The 23,053-nt window shown below is 47.8% G+C and overlaps 2 protein-coding genes across 3 annotated transcripts; one reads left to right on the top strand and one right to left on the bottom strand.

Moving 5' to 3' along the window:
* Window positions 1–6,480: 6,480 nt before the first annotated feature.
* SLC10A1 (solute carrier family 10 member 1) lies at window positions 6,481–12,084 on the top strand (the record flags this gene model as incomplete). Its single annotated transcript, XM_082485733.1, is given in 7 exon segments — window positions 6,481–6,881; window positions 7,590–7,800; window positions 9,388–9,566; window positions 10,604–10,812; window positions 11,894–11,994; window positions 11,997–12,029; window positions 12,031–12,084. Coding segments are annotated over 7 exon segments (1,188 nt in total).
* A 2,767-nt stretch (window positions 12,085–14,851) lies between these two features.
* Window positions 14,852–18,975, bottom strand: SRSF5 (serine and arginine rich splicing factor 5). 2 transcript variants are annotated; one of them, XM_082485135.1, is made up of 8 exons: window positions 18,845–18,975; window positions 18,149–18,294; window positions 17,869–17,939; window positions 17,578–17,673; window positions 17,146–17,215; window positions 15,773–15,846; window positions 15,332–15,442; window positions 14,852–15,181 (listed from the first exon to the last, which is right to left on the bottom strand). In XM_082485135.1, the coding sequence occupies exons 2-8, from the start codon at window positions 18,272–18,274 to the stop codon at window positions 14,932–14,934; spliced, it is 798 nt and encodes a 265-aa protein (XP_082341261.1). In that variant the 5' UTR covers window positions 18,275–18,294; window positions 18,845–18,975; the 3' UTR covers window positions 14,852–14,931. The 2 variants fall into 2 exon arrangements, with proteins under 2 accessions (XP_082341261.1, XP_082341262.1); XM_082485136.1 differs by lacking the exons at window positions 14,852–15,181; window positions 15,332–15,442; window positions 15,773–15,846 and adding an exon at window positions 16,350–16,872.
* Between the last annotated feature and the right edge of the window lie 4,078 nt (window positions 18,976–23,053).

Here is a 23,053-nt window from a genome sequence, read left to right on the forward strand (position 1 = left end):
CTGTGCTGCATGCATGCTGCAAGGGAACCCCCAGGTCTCCCACTGAGCCCTCGTGTGCAGGCACTGACTTGAGTGGCTCTGTGGCACTGCTGCTCTGCGCCCACTGGAGAAGTCTCCCACACAGCCACCTGGGGCCTTATTTCTAAGATTAAACCCTGGTGGTAGTTTCCATGCCTTCTCTTTGACATGGAAATTTCTCTCTCTTGTCAAGGCCATTTGGCTGCCCTTCAGAGGGGAGCTTGGTTGCAACAGGAGGTTGCAACTGCCTTTTTATAGACCTCCTGGTTCTCCCCTGGGGTTTGGGTAAGGGTCTTCAACTCTTTCAGTAATCCTTGGCTATTCCTGATCACCTTATTTCTTACTTCCCATTTTCCTGGCCATCTCCTTTATTAAATCTTCATATTCATCATGTAGGAAGAAGAGCTACTTCACGTCACTGGTGGAGCTACAGAGGTAGAACTTGAGCACAATCTACTCAATGAAATTGCTTAATATAAGCTTTGATACAAATGAAACACACTCACCTCAGCTCAAGGTGCAATTGACCTTCACAGGTCTACAGCATCCACAGCTGGAAGCTGGGCAAGGGATTAGGAAACCTTCTGCTGCCCAGATCAGGTCTCCCAAGCCTGTGCCAAAGAGGCTTCTCACCTGTCCCAGTGAAAACACAGCATTTTCTGAAGCGTTATCACCCTGCAAAGATCAGAAGAACAGCAGACAAGGCTTGTTTCTCCCATAAAGCTAAGAGCGATAGTCAAGGCTACACAGATCAGATACAGTCCTACTGGCCTGCCAACAGCGTTTTACCAAAGTTTCAAGGAAACTTAAGCTGTCAAATTTTTTACGAAGCTGTTTTTGACATCTGGTCCCTCAGGAAATGGAACAGTCAAGATTAACCAGACCCACTAATTCTGTAGTTAACAAGTGACTACAATAGACAATAAATAACATCTCTTCTCCCACAGGGAAAAATAAGCATCATGGACACGAACACACTTCCTTCTGTGGAGTTCCCCCCCCAAAATGAACCTGCTCCAGTACCATGCTGACAGCCTTCTTGCAGGCACGGGTGGCAAAAACAGAACCACCCTCTGCATCCGGGAAGGTGGGGTAACCCCCGTGCTTCCCTCAACCCATGCAAAAATCCCCCTCCCATCAGCAGGGGTGTTTCTACCCCAGACCTGCAGACTGCTCCCACCTATCACCATGTTGCACTGGCTGCTAGGGGCTTCTTAGAGAAAACCAAGCGGCTACCACAACGGTCAGAAATCCATGGCAACCTGTGTTTCCTAACCGTAAGAATCACCCATCTCCAGAATTGGAGCTCTCTGTCTGGAGTAACACCTCTGAAAGGACGGGGCAGGACCCTTCCATGCCACCAAGGCCCTTTGGCACTTCAAGGTGCTGCTGGAAAGCCTTGCTCTAGAAGTCAGGAGAAGGGGCCACCTACTGGAATGTGGGTCTCAATGGCTGAAGCGCCTCACTCATGGCTCTTGGGAGCAGCTTTTCTTTCTCCAGAGCTGCCCGCACCACTCAAGGCATAAGCAATGCCCACCTGGCCAGCAAGCTCAAATTTAACAACAGCTTCCGTAAAGCAGAGAAGAGGCACTGGAGTAAGCTCATTTTTCACTGCTGACCGACCGGACCGTGCTCCAGCTGACACTGCCGAGTCCCCTCCTGGTCTCTGGCTGAGCCGAAGCCGTCAGTAAAATCACAGGAGGGTGCACTATCCCCTCCTCTGGCTGTTTAAAATAAGTGTCACTAAACCAGACAGATGCTGGCGCTGTGTCTCAGCAGGCACTAATTTAGCCCATACGGAGTGCTCTTACATCATTTGTTCTGGGCACAGCTTAATTGCAAAATTAATTATTTTCCTATCAAACAAAATTGTATAAGAGGGTAGTCATGGGATTTTTAAGCCTGATGGATGCTAAATGGGATTTGAATAAATATAAACAACTTTGGCTCCTGTCTGTGCGCAGGGCCGCTGAGAGAGTAGCACTGCCGGGGCAGGGAGCCAGCGAACGCCCGGCGGTGGGGGACAGGGCACGGCTGCCACCGGGAAGGCAGGGGGACGCAGTCCCAGCCATCCTGCCGCAGGGCACGGGGATGGGACCCCCGACTGTGCTGGGATGCCACAGCAGACGCAGCCGGGCAGTGAACAGCAGATTGCACAGCCACCCATCTCTGACACGTCCCAGCAGCTGTGGGAGGCCTCCAGAGTGTGCTGCTGGTGTCATGGCAGGGCTTTCCGCCTTGCTGCGGGGAGCCAGCAGGACTGTGCAGAGCCAGGGGAGCCTCTCCAGCCCCCCTCGTCCTGTCCACCTCCAGATGTGCCCCTTACCCGTGACATGACGGGTAGCCATCCCTAAAATGGAGCTAGCATGGCAACATGATGGCACCCAACACAGGGGTGAGGAGAGAGGAGTGTGTCCATCAGCCCTGGCCAATGGTACGTGGCAGCTTGTGTGACCAGACTGCTCCACACCAGGTGGCAAGTGGTTTGCATCTCCAGACAAGCCCGTTCAATTTGTTCTTGTTTCTGACCCTATCGCAGCAGGCTCAGATACAAGCAGAACTAACCACCACCCCAAACACAAAACTTGTCCCATGATGGGGCAGACCAGACCTGGATTTTAATTGGAGGGCATCCCGTTTAAGTGGGCTGCATCCTCGGATGATGGCTGTTGTGAAAAAACAGGGATAGGACCAAAACTGTGGTGTGGCTACAGCTGATACAAGTTGTGACAAGTCCTGATTGTCCCTGCAGAAGTCCTCCCTCTTCAACGCCCCCAACAGCCACTCCAGCACAGTGCCGGCCATGCGGCAGGGCTGTAGTGTGCAAATTGCCTCAAAAGCACAGAGAAATGAGCAAATTGGTTAGCCAAGCACATAAACACACAGCGAGAAAACCTCACCTGAGCAAAATATGGGCACCAGATTGTAGGCCAACATAGTGGGAACTCTGTCACTGCTGCTCTTATCGGGCCCGTCTGCTGAAGTACGGCCTTTGGGTAACAACTGGGCTGAGCTTAAGTTACGTTAAATTCCGTAAAAACACAGAAGAAATAACAATCCCAGCTGCAAACCGGAAAACTGCACCTCAGCTCCTCACCAGCGAAAGGGGCACATGAGCCATTTCTTATTTATCCAGGGAATTTATGAAGCTGCATTATGAAAGCATGAAGCACTGACTCCTTTGGCGTCTTTAAAAAAAAAAAAAAAACAAAAAACTCCACAGCACAGCTCATTTCAAGCTCCAACGGGAAGCCTGCTAACTTGTATGTATTCGGTTGGGGTTTTTTTTAATATCTCCTTTAATGCCTCGCGTTTGTTAAGCGTCCTGTGACGCCTGGTGTATCAGACCATACCTCTGAATTTGGGAGTACCTGCCTTAATAAAAACGATCTAAGTGATGGCACCTACCGTGAGACTTTGTTGTTTTAGGAGTTCTTTTCTCCTCAGCGAGCAACCAGGCTCTGGGCATGCAACCACTGCCCTCAAGTGGCATGAGCTGTGCAGGACCTTTTGGGAAGCTCCATGGATTTACGCAGAGCGAGGGCACAAGGAAAAGCTTCTGCGTGGGGAGCAAGCTGTTTGGGGATATTTGGGCCGTAAAAGGGGGTAAAAAAAAAAAAAAAAAAAAAAAGAGGAGACCATTTAAAGAACACCTAGAAATTTAGCTTTTAGGAATTGAGCCTGGAAAGCTGTCAAAAGAAGGAAAAGGCACGCTTTGCATAGGGATGAAACTAGGGGCTTGCTTGCTGAGCAGGTAGCTCCTCCAAGGCCAAAGCCTCCTCAGAACCGAGGTAGATGACGTGACCGTCAGGTCAGCAGCAGCCCATCGTGGGTTTCCAGCAGCATGCCATGCACCACCCAGGCCCCTCTGCCTCCCAACACGGGAGCCCGCTCCTTCCTCCACCCAACCTCCTTGGTGGTCCCACCTCCCAGGTCCCACTGCAGCAAGCAGAGGGGTTTAGAGCTGAGATGCAGCTCTTTGGCCACATCTGAACACAACCCCCCCAGCTCCGGTGCCTGTGTAAAACAACTAGACGTCCCCAGCATGGATCAGGGTGAAATAATGATCCTAATTTATTTTGTTTCTCTCGACCAGTCTCTCCCTCGGTTCCCACAGCATTTCCTGTGTTAACTACTGGGAACCAGCAGGAACGCTTGAAGAGCAAACAACTAGCAGGCTTTTTTTTTTTAATTATTGGGGTAGTTGAAACATTCTTCTACAGCCCTGCAAAGACAAAGGGTGAGAGCGTTACAACATCGTTGTTTTCAAACCCTGAGCTGCACTGAGCTTGCCAGAGGGGTCTGGGCGCTGCTGAGGCAGTGACGCTTTACAGCCACTTAATTGTTTGACTTGACCTTTCTCACATCTTGTCACAAAATTCAGTGCACAGCTAAAAGGTCAACACAGTGAAAACTAGCATTTCCTTAGGACGGCTGGGGATCTACGGGAGAAAAACCTGAAGGGAGGCAGAGAAAGAGAGAAGGGATGGCTGTGGGCTTTGCGCCTGCATTTTCTCCCAATTCCTATGGGCCTTGCCCATCTGCCACTTGGGCAGCCCTTACTTGTGCCTGGAAATCTTGCAGATGCCCAAGGGAAAACAAAACGTGTGCAACACTGCAGACCACCTCCTCCCACTTGCTTAGCCAGGACCCAAGTGACAAAGCTGGGCAGGACTCTGCCACCACAGTGACAGGCATGTCCCAAAGCACCGCCTGCAATTTATGGGGAAGGGCCCTTGTCCCCAAGCATGAGGGTGTCATGCTCACAAGGGTGTAGAAGAAGCCGTGGGCATGGACACACATGCATCCCACACTGCTGCAGGCATCCCGATGGGGGATGCCCACGATGCGCTCCAGAGCTGTTGTCGGTGCTTTTCCGTCCTGGCTCTCAGCCTGGAAAACAAAGTTCCCAACCAAAGCGAGAGCAAGTGGGGAAGAACAGCTCCAACATTCCTGCTTGCCGCCAGCGGCGTTTCCAGAGCAATGGGGCTGGAGAGGCTGAGCCTGCTGAGCTCCCAGATGAATAGGAGCGATGGACACGTTACTGCAGCCTTATAATACCCTTCAGCAAAGGGATTAGAGCCTGGCCATATTGCAGCAGACCTCCTTGGTTAAAATCCCCCACCAGAGAGAAAAAGACTGCAGTCCTGTAAGCACAACCATCATATAATAACTTTCCTTTCTAAAAGGCTTTATATTCTGCAAGCAGAGGACAAGATTTTGCCAAGCGGGAAAGATTTTCTTGAAGCAGAAGACTGAAGGACCAAGCTTGGCAAGGAAGGGATGGAGCAGCAAGTAACCTCCCCGAAGTCTCCTATAGGCATGTGAGGTAAGGGCATTCGCTTTGCTATAGTTTGTTTAATGTGTTCAGCTCTGTATGTTTCTGGTGTCCTATGCCTGACCTAGGGGTTGGTTCAGGTCGATTTGCTCCATAAACGAAGACAAAACCTGCGGAGGGATCGGGGAGCGCGGCACCTTGGTACCGGTCAGGCGATGTGCTGTTCCCCAGCAATAGCAGACGCGGGAGAAGCGTGTTCCCTATAGAGCCAGGGCACAGGGAGCAGCAGGGGGATGGACAGAGATGACCTCTGCAGCAGCTGGAGGAACAACCTTTGCCAGGCACCTCTCCAGTCCCTCTTCCCACCCGAGCACCAGCCGCCCAGCTCCCTGTTCCCTGCACACTAGAGCTCTGCGTGTTTGTGCCGAAAGCACTGAGCAGGCATCAGTCCAGGCTGGTTAAGAGCTACCTATTTGCCTTGGCTTGGAGAGCTCAGGTGATGCCTACACCGCTGGCTGGATGATGGTGCAGGGTACCTCAGGTCCTGGAAGCAGCAGTGCTGCGCTGCAGCAAGCACGGCTTTGCACTGCAGAGGTCGGTTGAGGCTCCTGCCATGCAGAAACTCCTCTCAACACCAAGAAGGGAATGATATTTCGAAAGAAAAGAGATATGAAGGCCCCTCAGAGTTTGCTAGAGAAACTTTTCATCCCTGGAGGAAGTCTCTTCTTAGCCCTCCTATGGAGAGACTGATTTATGGCCAGAAGCATAAGCATTTTATAACCCTTGTTAAAAATAAAGCACTCTAGATGCATCATGTTTTTAAGTGTTGACCTTGGCAGCGTCTTGTGGACGAGAGTTCTTCTGGTTTGTTTGCCCATCCTCACCAGTTTTGAACAAGCCCCCCCTCTCACCCTCCCCAGCTGCGCCCGCGTTCTCACAGTGAGAGTGGACGCTGGAAGAGTTGGGGGGCCAGAGCAGAAGCTACACCAAACTGCACAACGTTCACAGCTGACTGTTCAAAATGTGGATTTGTTTCAACAGCTGCTAAACGTTAAGAATGGTGGCCTGAAAAAGAGCTCATGTTTTACTTCCATTAATTGGATGTTGTTTGGATTTCTGAATCAATTCCTTCCTCGCCTTCCCAGTTACTTACAGAAGAAGGGACCACTAAATTCTTCAGCAGGATGAACAAGACCATGGGGGCCTCTGAGAGCCCGGAGCTTTGGAGCCCAGGTCACACACAGAGCACCTCCTTGACCAGTGTGGCACCACCATTTGCATTCGGTCAACAGGCCACGGACAAAGCCCTGAGCGTGGTCCTTATTGTGGTCCTCTTTGTCATCATGGTATCTCTGGGGTGTACGATGGAGATAGCCAAGATCACAACTCACCTCAGGAAACCCAAAGGTGTGGCAATTGCTGTAATGGCTCAGTACGGCGTCATGCCCTTGACAGCATTCGTGTTGGGCAAGCTCTTCCAGCTGGGTGCTACAGAATCGCTGGCCATCCTCATCTGCGGCTGCTGCCCAGGGGGAAACCTCTCCAACATCTTCAGCCTGGCACTGAGAGGGGACGTGAACCTCAGGTAAGGCAAGCTGAGTGCATGTTCATTGCCCAGGCCAATCTAGCGGTATGACTGGTTCAGAAACTAGCTTAATCAACAGTTAGCAACGCCCAAGAAGCTGGACAAAGACCGAAATACTAAATCTAGAATATTTTTATAGCACCCGTATTGCTCAATGAATCAATTTATCCCAGTTTTACACTAAAATGGGATTTTGTACCTTTCTCTGAAGTGTATAGCATGCTGCTCTTGATGAGATGGGTGCAGGAACACTTTTTCACCTCCACACAGCAGTACATATAGCATATATACGCTACACCTATCCATATAGCAGCATATAGTTCTGTGTGGACTGAGCGTGCTGCCTGGAGAGGCTGCATCAGTGAGAAACGTTGAACTCAGAACCCTACAAACCAGCAAACCCTGGTGATAAAACAAGATCCAGGGGGAATATATCAAGTATTACTTTCTCTGACGCTTGCGAATTTCTGAAACGTGAGCTGTACCCATAGCGAGGGCTTTTTCTGAACTTGAGTCATATTCCCCACCTCTCTGATCATACCACATCCTTATACAACCTGATAGTGATGGGGAAGCCTCAGTGACAGGTTGGGAAAGAGCACGCTTAAGTCTTATATTAAAGCCATGTGTCCAGATTAGTAAGAAAAATGAGCATATTCCATAAAAGAAGTGTCATTCTTCTACTGAAGGATCCTTTCTTCACCTCAGCATCGTAATGACCACATGCTCAACGGTCCTGGCAATTGGACTAATGCCTCTGCTGCTGTACCTTTACTCGCGAGGACTATACGAGGGGGATTTGGAGGGCAAGGTACCTTACAAAGGAATAATCACCTCCCTGGTCCTAGTGCTAATCCCCTGTGCCACCGGCATCATCTTGAATGAGAAGAAACCACAGTACACTGGCTTTATCATCAAGGTAAGAAGTATTCTGTGCTAGTTGCCTTTCAACCAAGGACCTCAAGGAAGTTTTCAAAAATAGAGGCACAGAAATATTAACACAGAAATAGGTGTGCTGCAAATCAATGAAAGGGTTGAGGATGGAACTCGAGACATCCACTTCACCACTTTAATCTTTAACATATTTGCCCAAAGAGAAGTCCTCCACCTCTTGCAGACAAACGACATTGTGTAGGCAACTTCCTACCCTCTTTTCTTTGTTGGCTTCAGTTTTAACTTCATTCTATTTTGCTACAAGCAGCACTAATGAGCCTCATAGGCACTGCCCCCAACTACTGCTGTAACGAAATCAGACCCCAGATTTAGAAAAGACAAGAAAAGAAAAACAAAACAAAACAAAACAACACTAAACCCCAAACCCACGACTCCAAAACAAAACCAAAACAAAAAAAACCACCCCACCCCACTGTTCTCTCAGGTCTAGCACAGGGCAAAAATCACATCACAAAGTTGCTGCTTACATCAACGAGATGTCTATCCAGCGGAAGCCACTAGATCACTAAGCACCTGCTTATGCCTGGAATCATCTCCCTTCCTCCTTTGTACATCAGGCATTTAAACAGCAAAAGGGAAATCCGGACAACCAACTACACCATTGTCTAACCCAAGAGCTCCACTAGCAGTACCCAGAGAGATGTTAACAACTTTGTAATCCTGTTTTTCATAGTTTCTTTCCCTTGGGCTTGATCTCAGAGAAACTGGGACCAAGAACTGGGTGCTAAGACTCAATAACAGACCTGATAAAATGACATTAGGAATCACTAACATCTAAGAAGCATGAGAACTCAGGAGTCAGGCTAGACCAGATGCAGAAGGACCAGAGCTCTTCAAAGGTCCCTTTACCCAGCACAGGGCAGTAATGACTGGGCTGTTTCAGAAGAAGCTTTAAAAACCTAGCATGAGTAGGTGACCTACACCAACCCAGCTGACCCTTGGGTTGTGTTCCTTTCTGCTAACACCACTTTTCCATTTATCATCTCTACGAAAGAGGACAGGGCTGGAGACTTGCTTTTAAAAAACACCTGGGGACCTCCATCCAAACTGGACTCCAAAGCAGAGAGACAGGGGAGAGCTGTGTGTTCTGCCTCCCGAAATTCTCCAGCTGCTTCATCTGCTACATCACCAGACACCAATGAGACAATCTGAAAATGCAGCCACCACCTTCCAGGCCTGCTGTAGGCAGGATCTGCCTGTCAGTACGGCAGTTTCCTCCCCACCTGCTTTGGGTGGACCAGACCCACAAAGGGACCTGGACAGAGAGACCTATAGCAATACCTGAGAAACAAGTGGCTGGTGGAGCAAGCACCAGTCGTTTTGCATATAGACCAGAAAGGTACCTGGTTGTTTAAGGTGTCTCTAGAAAATACCTCAGGTGGTCTCTTGTTGATTACTTGTAACATTTACGTCCATGAAAGGCTCTTACGCGTTCTCATTATATACTTACATATGTGATGGACAGGGAACTGGGCACAGCTGCTTCCAACAGCCAAGGCAAATTTTGCTGGAGGTTTCTCTCTTGTCCACGTCTTGTCTACTTTTGTTTTAGGCAGGGATGGTTGTGCTTCTACTGTCATCTGCTGCAATAATAGTTCTGTCTGTGGCCAGTGTGGGAAGCGGTATCACAGTGGTCTTCTCACCACCCCTCCTGGGATCTTCTGCCTTGATGCCTTTTATTGGATTCCTGCTGGGCTATGTTCTCTCCACAGTCTTCAAGCTTAATGACCGGTATGTTCTTCTGCTCCCCCCTCCTTTCACTCTCTATCACCAGAAGAACAGAGAGGTATGACAGCTCTTTGGAGTCATGGTAAAAACATGGGTCTCAACACAGATGTACTTTTGTAAAATAACCACTGATTGCAGTCACCCAAGATGGGTCCTAGGAGTACAAGCAGACACGCTGCAAGCTGCTCCCAAGTCAGGACTCCCGCACCTTGAGTGGGGAGAGAAATGAGTTCAACCTCTGTTCGGCTCAACGGAGAGAGGAGGAGCAGATGGAGTAGTTTTTGATACAGGTACCTGATCTCTACAGAAGGGGTGGAGGTCCATTACTACAGAATGGTTTAGTTTGGAAGGGACCTAGAAGATCACCTAGTTCCAACCCCCTTGCCATTATGCAGGTTCACTGAGCAAGCAGATGGATGGGTTTGACCTGAGGTCACTAGTGACCTGCTAAGCATACATTACCAGCCTCTGCCCTCATTAACGAAGCAGGGGAAGAAGAGAAGGAATAGCACCAAAGAACAACAAAGAATCAGGGAATATGAACAGAGACCAAACACCAAGTGACACAACTGTTCCTCAGCTCATAACTATCCCAAAACAGTCAGTGCATTCAGCCAAAACCCCAGGAATTCAGGATGGAAACCTTGCCTGTAAAACCCACTCCTTCCCTTTCTCATTCTATCTACTCCAGGTAGAAAGCCCACTGATCCTTGCTATTTTTTACCATTGCACCTCGGACTCTTCACCTTGGAAGCAGATTCCTTCCCTGTGGGGAGGTGCAGCGCCCAGAGTGGCACACAAGGTCTCCAAACACCACTAAGCACAAAGTCCACATTTATAGCGTGATCTGTCTCTGCATGTTGCAAAAGGAGCACGAGGCAAAACCTTCTAGGGATGGACACCAGTATTTGCTCCTCATAAATCAGCTTTTAGCCCAGGCAAATGCAAGAAGCGTTGCTACAGCGAGGTGGGACGGCTTCTTTTTAAATTGTCTAAAAAGCAGATGAAATCTGTCATCTGTTTAACTTTTCCCCCTTCAGATGCAGGCGGACGGTGTGCGTGGAAACTGGCTGCCAGAACGTACAGCTTTGCTCGACTATCCTCAAGGTCGCCTTCTCCCCAGAAATCATCGGCCCCCTCTACTTCTTCCCACTGCTCTACTTGCTCTTCCAGCTTGGAGAGGGACTTCTGCTGATCCTGGTCTTCAGGATCCATGACAGAATAAAGAAAGCAGATGGCAAGTACAGCTGTGCTCCTGTATTCCCTACACTTTCCAATCCAACCCATATATGTTTATATATACCTACCAATGAATTGCTGCTTTCTTGGGGCAGAATCGGGTCGCCCTTTAACTCAGTTACCATACCCAATGCATTAAATACAAGTCACAGTCAAAAATTCATAGGTAACTGAAGACATTAGAAATTGCGACTTCTTGAATCGGCACAGTGTTTTGTACAACTATATACTATCTGTATTATCAGCGCTCAGAGGTTTTCAGAGTCCCGTGCTTAAACTAGGACGGCTGTCCTGCAAAAGCTGTGATTTGCATGGAGCACATGGCAAAGAACAGTCAGACATATCCCCCCCCCAAAAAAAAAATACAGGAGAACATCAGATATTCTTTAATGCAACAAATCCCAGCTTTGCTGTAAACTGTTGAGGTTCACCAAAGGGTGTCATTTTGTGGGGGGAGGGAGGAAAAGGACAGAACTGCCAAGTACTGCAGCTGAAGGAAGGAAACGTGGATCTTTTGCTAGACAAGTACATAAATAGATTCAAGCTTAATTAAAATATACATACAGTAGTGGTATAGATGCAAGGTAGACTCTTCTCCAACTTCAACAGGTCCACAGTGCCAAAGCCCAGCCAGGTGTCTGTGAAGATGGCTGGAGAATGCGCTGCTGAAGGAGATCCTCTACCACTCATCCCACTGATGCTTCCAGATCAGCTTTCTCCAGTCCCTTGGGACAGAGAAGCAGCTGCTACAGGAGCACTTTACCATATCTTATCACTATAGCTGAAGGATGACAGTTATTGTCCCCCACTCAATTTGGACCCCCAGGTGTGCCTGCAGCACAAAGCAGTTGATACTGGAAACAGCCATACAGGTGTTTGCAAATTTACCATAGAAAGGGTGGCTTTCCCGGCCACAAATATTTGTTTCCATTCACAAATGACTGAAAATGGCTTAAATATTTTGACAGGACTTCCAAATTCCTTCCTTTTGCTTTAAACGACCCAGCAAGGCCGATTGTAGCCGTGTCACAGTATTTCCACAACCCAGGTTCAGAATTGCCTATTCTCAGTACGTTTTTATTTTTCTTCAGCTGCAGAAAAACTGACCTGCACAGCTGCGGACACCGTTACCGCTCAAGAAATGAAATCAGCGTCGAGACCCTGCAGGAACAGCGGGAAACCAGGAACGCAACGCAAACAGATTCTGCAGCAGCCGCTATCACAACCCCTCCGAGCTCCACCTTCTGCAGCCGGCTTACAGGTCTCCAGCGATTCCGTGTAAGACTTCAGTCTGTATCCTCAATTTTAGGCTAAGACAAAGGTATCCCCACAGAGCTATCTGCACCCTCACCCTTATTTCCCAAAGGCCTTACCCCAGACTAAGCCTCTCCCTGCCCACCCATGAGGGAGACTTCTAAGGACTACCAAGCCATCGTGACAACCCTTTGGGATTGCTTAGGGCCACGCTCGCAAGTGACTGCCCCCAGTTTTGCACATATGCAAATCACTGCCCACATCCGTTCCCTTAATTTCACTTACCTGTAACTGTCCCGCTGGCACACATTGGAAGTGGCTCTCAAAGACACGGATGAAGATTAGTGTCGTTTCTCTTAACACAGACCCAAAAATGAGGTGTGAAAGCTTCTCAGTGCAGGAGCAACCAAGACCCAGCATGCAGCTGGGCTGCTGGTCCCTCCTGCTCTCCAAAACCCCGCAGTGTGTGGTGCACCACTGCTCTCCACGCAGCAGGGGGCACAAAAATGGAGCACAGCTAAGCAAACTGCTTCAGTACGTCAAGTTTGGGTCCAGCAAGCTGTACCTCTGAAAACACGTGAGCCTTGAATGTGCTCGGCTTTGTAGGAGTCGGTGAACCAAATGCACCACCCCTTCAGGGCACCATCCAGCTCATCACACTACAAATATGAGTACAAGGGAAGATTGGCATCAACACCTCTCATGTGCTAACTATGCATTGTAACCTGAAGTAATCCATCTCAAGTAAGAATAAACAGGCTCCGAGAACCTCAGCTTCATAAATGCAGAATAATTTCTGGCCAGAAGTCAACATGACCCTCCAGGGTGCAAAGCCTGGGAGTTTGGGTTAAACTGAACGTTTTGTGGTCACAACAGCCAGCTCCCCAAATACAATGCAGAAGTGTAGTCACGCTGCTTGCAAGGCAAGTGGTGTGGTTTAGAAACAGAATTCAGAACAGCTATTTATAGGGGAGGTGGTACTGTAAATTCAGCCTGTGGGAGGGAAGTGTCCAAAATCCCACCCCCTTCTAATCATCAGATGCCTTCAGCCACCCGGGTTCCTGCTGCAGACAAGTCCCACTCAAACACAGACACCCATAATCATTCAGGTAAGTGGGAATGATCAACTGACTTGAGATAACAGAGCTCATCTTACACCCAGAGGAGTGTCAACGTTGACAGCGTTGACACTCTGCCTTTACCCCTAGAGGTTAAAGCCTTCTCCCACCCCTCTGAAGGTGATCCAGCCTCTGAACTTCTGACCTCTGAGAAGGAAGCCTCCCACTCCCCAAAGCTGACTAGTAATAATCGAGTTAACTGAGTATCAATCCCACCACCTCTCACTGCCTGCTCCCAGGATGATGCAGTGCCACCTGAATGGACAGATTTCCAAGGCACAAAAGCTCATTCTTGTTCGTCATTTTGGAACACATTTATGAGAACCGCACAACAGTATGGAGAAAAGGCAGCAGAGGCTGCAGAGACACCAAACCACTCACCTCCCCCAAGGCCGGACCTTGCTCTGGACAGAAGTGCCTTGAGTTCCCCAGGACCTCATCCAAAGCCCAGCCTAGACTCCAGAGATCTTTTTAAAGGTTTTGGGCATTACTGGAGCAGCTTTGTAAAGCACTTTATAAGAAAAAAAAACACATTATTTTTTAAATTAAATTCTAAAGCTCTCTCTTGCAACCTGGATAAGGGTTTGAGAAACACAGGGATTGCAGAGGGTTGCTGCCCCTGTAAAGCAAAACACGAAAATGCAGGCTGCAGTGCTCCCACCCACCAACTTAAAAATTCCTCCTCTTTCTCCAGAATGAGGACTAATACCTATAAAAATGCTTTATCCACACCTCAATGTCCTCTCACACACGCGTGCACAAGCACACTAATGAAGTATGCCGACTACATCCAACTTTTATATCCATGCTTATTATCCGAACGGTGATAAAAACCTACATGACTTTTCCATTCCCCTTTCTGCTATGAGCTATGACAGCATGATTCCCCTTATTATCCAGGTTCTTATTTCAGAAGATAAAGATATCCAAGTACGTAGCACGACATAATTAAAAGGAACCAAGTACTCCCCCACACCCAAAGCACTCAATCATAGCTTTGCTGTGGACCCATCTTTAAGAAACACCTTAACACTGTCCAACAACATGAGGCGCAGTCACAAACACTTTATTAACAGTAAGAACACACTAGAAGCAGAGATGTGTTTCTTTATACTTTATTTTAGCTATTTAATTCTTAAGTATCAAGAATTAGGGTGCTTTATAGAATACTATTACCACAGGGCAGTGAAATGGGCATTTTCTTAGTGTAGTGCAAGTCATATTAAATGAAAAGCTTTTAAAATAAAGTTTTATTACCAGTACTGACCAGCACTTAATCTGCTGACCTGGAACTGAAACAACGGTTCAAAAGCACAAAAAAATACCCTCTGAAATAAAGCTTTATGTACAGCACATGTAGAGCTCTTAGATGCCTAAAGCTATTAGTTTAATTTGCATTATTAAACTAGTGTTCTGAATTGCTATTCACAGTTCAATATACTGGGAATTAAGTGTTCAGATGATTTTTTTGGAGTAGAAAAAAATTTGTCGGCTTTAGTTATAAAGAGCTCTACCAAATATACACAAACTATACACTTCAGACATTCACAAAAAAAATGTGAGCAAGAAAAGGGTTATCAAAAAACATTTAATACAATTAGTCAATAACCCTTCCCACCATGGTCCACATCTACAAAGTTCCCCCATCCCCCCTCCCTCCCCCCATCCAAACCCTTCCCCACAGAAAGTCACATACTTACCACAAGTTTTAGCAAGTATGGTTTAAAAAAGGGCCCCCAGGGCAAGTTACTCATAGTTCAGTTGCCACTGTCAATAGATCTGGACCTTGATCTAGACCTCTGCCGATCCACAGATGATGGGGATTTAGATCTACTGGAAGAACCACGTTTCTGGCTTTTCTGTGGCATTGGAGATCTACTAACTGATCGAGACTTGCTACGGCTCCCACTCCTTGACCTGCTGTAAGACTTGCGGCTGCGAGAACGGGAACGGCTACGAGACCTGGATGAGCTTCTGCTATGAGACCGTGACCTGCTCCTGGACCTACTGAGGAAACAAAGAGCGTCGGTGTTAGCAATGAAACATCACAGACCGCAACAATAACCAGGCAATCCACTGGTCTCCAGTTCGGCTGCCTGGTCACTGACTTTAAAGCTTTCTTAGTGGAGCATTACTTAAGAGAATAGAAATCCATACCTGTGCCTTTTGCTGCCTTCGATTAGTTTGATTTTCCTTCCATTAATTTCTTTACCAGAAAGCTTGTCAATAGCATTCTTTAAATCACTGTAAGAGGCGAATTCAACCACCCTACAGAAAAAAACAGAACAAAACAAAAAACGTAACACAGAGCTCACTATTACAAGTTGCATTTTTGACGATAGAGAAAAACATACTCTGGAGGGGGGGAGAAGAAAACCAACTCAAAAAACCCTCACACTGCTCCGTGCAGATCATTCCTTGTCATAACTCAAGCAAGAAGAACTCCCCTCCCCAAATACCAGAGAATGCATTTTCAAAGGGTGGCTAAATTAAACCATGAACAGCTGCTGAGCACTCCAAGTAGCCAGCCTCCCTCCCCAAATATTATACATACAAATATTACTCTACAGCTTTCAAGAGATTATTTTAGAGGCTTACCCTTCATTTAACTTAGGTCTGTGTGCATCCGCAAAGGTTACTTCCCCAGCTTGTCTCATGAAGTCTTTGAGATCCTAACACAAGACCAGTTATGTTATGCGAAGAAGTGAAATTAATACTTATCTATACAAAAATACTTAAAAACAAACAAAAGAAACTTATGACTACTGAAAGAGAAGATGTTAGATAAATTACAAACATGGCAACTGCCATACTTGTATTCTATCAAAATTGAATTATCTATATCAGGGCACGAAATAAATGAAAAAAGCATATTGCTTTAAGCAAAATGCTAATAATCTATCTTAACATTAAGGAAAATATTAGTCTACACAGATTATATAGATTAAATAAGAAAGAGACAGAAAGAGAGAGAGAGAGAGAAAGAAAGAAATAAGAAAGTACATTTGTATATATACTGGACTGAGTGTGAAATACTACCCATATATTTTTGTACTATTTTAGTCTCCATTTACATTAAGAGTCTAATATGCATACAGAATTACATTTACATAACACCAATTATTTTGTGCCCCATAGGTCATTAAAAATATAGTTTACTTTACCTTTATTAACATTTCCCTAGGCTAGCCAAGCAGCAAACTGCATTAAGCGACCGGAGATACCGTCATGATATATGCCCGACTGGCTCTTCGCCACCCACTTGACGAACACTACCCAGTCGATGGAAGCCATTAATCGCACTGCCCTCCCTTATTAGGAGACTACTGATGGATCCAGACATTCTCTATGCTTGATGTTACCAAGGACCACTTTACTGCGATCAGGATTCCAACGACCACCTAATTTCGTATCTTTCAACTCTTTTCGACCAGGACCTCGTTATTCGGAAGCGTTACAGGAAGAACAGCTCTCAACTTAGGAATCAGATCTCGTTAACGCTCTGGGATCGTTGCAATGTGGCACTTTAAGGAGTGCATCGATTACGTCTAGACCGGCAAACACAGATCTAGAGGTGGCCAAGTGACATTGTAGGAGCTGACTGGAAAGTCAACCAGGCCCAACCAAGAGTGACCAAGACAGAACGATTAGGATAACCCACAGGCACTCCTCGTCATAAGGCCAACGACACAGATAGGCTGGCAAATAAAGGGTTTAATATGTGGTTAAAATGGATTTAAAAAACAAGAAAAAAATAAATATATATCCTCAAATATATACATTTATTATTATTATAAATTAAAATTAACTAATTTTCATTGAAAATATTTAAATTACATTATTTAAAATTACATTAATTACATAAACATTTTAAATAAATTATATTTAATAATTAATTAATTATTTTACAAAATAATTACATTACATACCCATTAAATGAAGTCAAAATAGTTAATCGTGTTTCAACAAACCTGCCAGCTGACTCGAGAAGACAAATTTTCTACTATGAGGCGATTTTCTGTTCTTACAGGTGGAGCATTTCTGTTTGGAAATAAACAATTGAGATTTTTATTAGTAGTTAAAATATAACCACACGTTAATATTAATAAAGGCTATACCAATAACCGGTATCAGCACGTCACCATAACTACTACAATTTAACTATGGAATGCAGCGAGTAATCTAGGACAAGCATTAAGTACTTGGGGCGGGGGGGGGGGGGAGCATAAAGACGACAAGCATGTCTGATAAGTTTTGTAATCCTCGCTATCCTACTGCCACATCAAATGATTGACTAAAAAGGCAAATATTGCCTTTTGATCTCTCATTCTAGCTCAAGTTCTTGGATCAGATGAATCGACAGTATTCTTTTTTAAACTATGTCAGTTCAAAGCTACACGTACCTCCTGTCACTACGTGGACGACGGCTACTAAAACGGTCAGAGTATCTCCCTCTGCCTCTACCCCTAGAGCGTGCTCTTGCATGCTCAATTGTAACCCTGGAAAAAGAATAAGAAACGGAAAACCATACATTTTTACATTTTTCTTCTTACATATTCCTTCACAGTTACAGGGAAAAAAAAAACCTGCACAAAATGGTTTAAACAGTACTGATAACACAATGCAAGTTAAAATTGACTTGCTTCCTATTTTAGATGTTCAAGCTTATATATTCATGAAATAGGGTACCTCACCTCTCACTGCAAAGCTCTTTTCCATCCAATTCATAGACAGCATCATCTGCATCCCTTGGATCCTCAAATTCCTGCAAAACCACCACAGCGAAAACATAAAAGTAAAAATAAACGACAACTCTCCGAAATTAACAAATGCTTATTTGCCACACGGTATACTTAGCTGAGCACGTTAACGGCATTATCGTTAAGAGCAGCTTTGAGCACATCAAACGCGGATGAGATCCGAGTGACCACCAACGGACAGGGACCGCAGAGCCCTGCGGAGGGGCGCACTCACCACAAACCCAAACCCCCTCTTCAGGTCGATATCCCGGATGCGGCCGTATCCCTTGAAGAACCTCTCCACATCCTTCTCCCTGGCGGCCGGGTTCAGCCTCCCGATGAAGACGCGGCAGCCGCTCATGGCTGTTGGCGAGGAGCTCCCTGCGGGAGACACGGGGCCCGGCCCGTTAGCGCCCCCGGCACGGCACGGCACAGCCCAGCCCGCCTCCCTCCAGCCCAGCCCGGCGCCCCCCGGCCCTGCCCGCTGACTCAGCGCAGCCCCGCCCCCCTCCCTGCCGCAGTCCGCTGCAGGCGCGCGGGCCCGGCCTCGCCCCCGCTCCGGCCCAATAGGAAGGAGCCAGGTGGGGTCCGCCTTAGCCTGCGCCAATGGCAACCGGAGCTCCCGCCTGCAGCCCCACCCACAACATGCCGACGCGTCTCCCACCTCTCCGCCGGCGCATGCGCGGCCGCCCCCCGCCCAGCTAAGGGAAGAAAAGCGAACTCCGTCGCGCCGCCACAAAATGGCGGCCCCGGGCCGCGCCCAAAGGCACCCACTCCGCGGAGGCCACCAGAGCGACAGGAAAGCCAGCCGCCAGTCAGAAGCCGGCCGGCTGCGCAATCGGGAGCTCCCTGCGCCGCCGACCCCGCTCCCCCGGCGCCGCAGGGAGACACCCGCGCTCTCGCCGAGCCGGGCCCCCGGCCTGTCACGAACCTGGGCTGCGGGTCTCGCTGTGGGCCGAGCCGGGCGGGCGGAGCAGGTGGCGCTCAGGATAGCAGGCAGCTCTCCTCCTCCTCCTCCTTCTCCCTCCGCGACGGCCGGCTGCGAACTGCCGCGCCGCCCCGCCGCTGTGCTGCCAAATGGAGGCGGCGCCACGCGTCACACCCCACCCCACCCACCCGCCCCGCGTGACGCTAGCGCGGCTCGACGATTGGCGGAGGCGGCGGCCCCGCCCCTTCCCCCAGAGAATCTGGGTCAGGGCGGGGAGGGGGTCACGCCCGGCCCACGGCGCGGGGCCAACCGGCACCGGCCCGGCCCGGCCCGGCGGCGCCGCCGCTCCGGGGCTGGTTTCTCCTTGCAGCCCTCCCGTAGGGCTGGGCCCGGCCCAGCCCAGCCCAGCCCTGCCCTGCCCTGCCCTGCCCGCGGAGGAGTGTGGGGGCGGACACCCGGACACCCCTCGCTACCTGCCCCCTCCTGCAACCGGGCCTTCCAGAGACCCTCCTCGGTGCGCGGAGGGAGGGCGGCCGGTGGTGTACTCGCCTTGGCCTGTCAGCCCGCCCGGCCCGGGTTAGGTCAGCGGTGGCGGTACGCTAAAGCTGCCTGTGTGGGAAGTGACCGCGGCGTTAGTGCTGGTCCGGGGTGTGGACAACACAGCCTGTTCCTTCATCTAGAAGCCATTTTGAGAAGGCGGCAAAAGCGCAACCCAACCTGGATTTTCACAGTGTTGTGTTAGCAGGGGGCTGTCGTTCAAGCTGAGGTGATGGGCTCAACGCAACCATCGGGCTCTTTTATTCCTATAGTACATAACAGACTAAAAACTGTTGCGCTCGTGTGCGGGGCAGGCACAGGAGTGGGCAAGGTCTTGCAGAAGCAGGTGTTTCTCTCTTGGCCACGATGAGCAAAGAACGAGAGGAGAAAAATACATAAGGAGCACCTGATCTATTTGCGTCCTCATTCGGAGTCAAGTGTGTAATGACTAGGTAGAGAGCTGAGCTTTGTTTCTGTTTTACGTAACCCTGCAGAATTTGTCACAGCTTGGCTTCTAGATGATTGCAGTGAAGGCAACAGATTATCCCAAGGGGAATTCAAAATGTGGAAGACATCTGGAAGTTGAAGATACACCCACTAGTTTTCTAATAGAGACGGAGGTTGCGGCTCTGTGACTGTCACTGCCAGATTTGTGCACTGCTGGAGCAGTTGGCTTTACACAAAGAGTTGGCTGGCAATTATAGCTGTGTCACGTTGACCTGAGGCTACCATGACCCTTTTGATAGCATTTCCCTGACTTGTCACCTGGAGTCCCACACTGCCTCAAGTCCCACCCCCTATCCATTCCCCTTGTGGACTGTGAAGTGCCATCTTTGTTACACCCGGTGTCTGTTATTAATCAGCTCTATGAGGATGAACTTCTCGTTTTCATGCTTAGTCACTGACGTAGAGTAAATTTCCCTGGAACCATACAGCACATGATGCCACTGACATCATAGTGTTATATGACTGCCCCCACGCACACTCCTCAAACTGCAACAGTATGCAGCATCCCCAAACTGGGAAAGTTATTTCTGCTATGTGCAGGCAAGGATAAGAAAGGCTACAGTGTAGCTAAAGGTTTAGCAACCGCCACTGGCAGCATCCCCTGCTTTTCTCAGGGATTACAAAGATGCATACTTCCAGTCTGCGTGGCATCTGGGTCCGTGAGAAAAGCAAGGATGATGCACACGTGCAGGAATCTGCAGTAGCGGGAGGACTTTAAGCAATGAAAGACAACACTTGTGATTATCCCTGTGGATCGTAACCTTTACCTGCTGAGGAAGGTACATTCAGATGTGCCGTCTAACATTTAACACTCCTAGTTTCATAATGAGTTACGGTGCTCTAACAGGTGCCATGGGAACAGGCAATCCTGTTCCTACCAACACTGGGACTCTTCTGACTGAAGAGTGAGCTGGTTCACAAAGCTAAACCAGCAAAAAAAAAAAGCAAGGAAAAGGCAGCATGCAGATTTCTGCTGGTTTAACTCCCTGGAAACCAGCTTGCAGTGGGATAAAAACTGCAGGGTTAGCAGGGTTGCAGGGTTAGCACTGGACAGAGAGGAGGGGAAGGGGCAGGAGCACCCCATTAAGGAAAAACTGTTCATTTTAGCAGTGTGAAACTGCAGCCTAAAAAGCATTGCCCTTGTTACTGCAAGGCAGTAATGTCCTCTGCATCTCATTTTCAGACCACTGCAAGAAGAGAAGCAAAAGTCAGGAGAGGATCCAGGAGGCAACAATCACTCTTTAAAAGGTTCCTATGTTACCCAAGGGTGTTACTGACATAAAGGTCATGTGCTCTTTTACTCACATGGGCTTCCCACACAAGAGTCACGAGCAGGCACATCTGTTTCCTACCCAGTTTCTCTGTTTTATGTTAACAGGAAGGAGTATTTCTCCTTTTGGCTCGAGGCTGTTTGAAGACCACCTAGAACTTGTTAATATTCTTGCTGCTGGCTAGCCCGGTAATGTCCACACCCTTACCTTCCTTGCAACTCTGGGCTGCTGAAAGCCACACAAGCAGGCTGAAATTCTTCTAGTTAATTCATCAAGGTAACTGGGTAAATACAGTCATTATTTGGAAGTGGAAAGGGCATGAGGCAGCAAAAGACTAAATGAAAGCTGACACAAAGTCCCAGGCAGCCACCATTACTACGTGGTACTGCTTGTAGAAAATAGTCAGTAGGGATTAACTCTTCACTGGCTCTTCCAGACACAAAAATTAGATGTTATCAAATGAAACTAATGAAGTCCAAGTTCAAAACATGCAAAAAGAAGTGTCTCTTCACCAACTGGTAGTAGACCTCTGGCATAACTTGCTGGAGGATGCTCTGGATACAGGAAATTTATATGGTATCACCCTACAAATAGCTTTAAACCAGGGAGGAGGAGGGAACAGGAAAAAAAGGGAGGAGTGGGAGAGAGGAAAAAAGAGACTCCAATTCAGAGACTCTACCTACCGTTGCTGAAGACCCTCTGCAAAAGCTACTGCCCCTCAGATCCACAGTGAAGCTGCTCGGATAAGCCATCTAACCAAAGACTCAGCACTTGCCCAGTTCTGCAACAGTTGTGTCAATGAAAGCAGAAATGTAGCTAACATTCTGTCCTGCTACTGGTGAATATATTTATTACTTTCACTATGGTTCTCCATGTTAATCTCCTCTAGCTTTCTTTACTTTCTCCTTTTCTGTATACTTATTTACCTATGCATTCTGTGTCCTTTTTTCCAAGGCTCTGTGAACTAACCTATTTCTGTTACTGCTAGACTAAGTGTAGCTCTCTTAAAGGTAGCAACAATGAGGCCGCAAGAGCTGCTTTGCAAAAGTCTCGAGGAGATGGCAAAAATTAAAAAGAGAATTTAATCTTTGAGCACCAATTGCTTTTCTTCAAAATATTTGGAGAAAGAAAATGGAAATTGACCTAGATATCATAGAATAACAGACATTCAGAAATAGCTTTGTCACTGGGTTTTTTCTATTTTTTCACTTTTCAGGAAAGCTAAATTTTTCAAATTGCTCAGATCCAAATATATGGATTTCTTGTATGTGAGTTTCAGGCTGAGAATCCTTGTCCACCAACTGGAAATATATTTAGCTGTAGCACCTTTTTTTTCACTGTAATTCAGAGAGAAATGTGCTGCCGCGGGGCTGTGTGACTGAGCAGTCGGTAGAGTTAAGTAGCCTGACTGAGGGCTACTCTTCCACAGTCCGAACAGATCCTCGCTGCCTAACTGGCCTTGTTTCAGCTGGCTCCTGCTAGAATCCCTTGGATACAGTTCTTCACTCTTATCTTTCCTAGCCAAACATAATAATTAACATCCTATTAATTATAGCTCGGCAGCAGTATTCAACTAGTCCCGGAGGTACCTTATGGTAACAGGGGGATCTGTAGCTCATCACTGAAGTTGCAGACCTTAGCTCTTAATTCAGGTGAGTCTGCTGTTCGGGGCTGTGCTGATGGCAGTGGCTCAGGAAAAAGCAGCGGAGGCAGGAACTCCTCTTCTCCTGGATACGGGACAGGCACTGCCTATGTCTCTGCAGTTTGCCACTGCGTGAGGCAGTTAAGGCAGACAGGCAGCAGAATACTGCATCATCACACCAGATTGCATCCCAATAGAGATTTAATACCAATAAGGCATTACTTACCATCACATTTTTTCCATTAGTACATGCAA

This window comes from Vanellus vanellus (assembly GCF_965231255.1).
Source record: "Vanellus vanellus genome assembly, chromosome: 6".
In the NCBI taxonomy this organism is placed as follows: domain Eukaryota; kingdom Metazoa; phylum Chordata; class Aves; order Charadriiformes; family Charadriidae; genus Vanellus; species Vanellus vanellus.

Bases quoted from the DNA above. Each gene is read 5' to 3' on its own strand.
- SRSF5 (XM_082485135.1), bottom strand. From the start codon at position 18,274: ATGAGCGGCTGCCGCGTCTTCATCGGGAGGCTGAACCCGGCCGCCAGG. The intron at 17,216-17,577 runs GTACGTGTAGCT...ATTTCCAAACAG, and splicing joins CGTCCACGTAGTGACAGGAG to AAATGCTCCACCTGTAAGAA. The intron at 15,443-15,772 runs GTAAGCCTCTAA...TTTTTTCTGTAG, and splicing joins AGACCTAAGTTAAATGAAGG to GGTGGTTGAATTCGCCTCTT.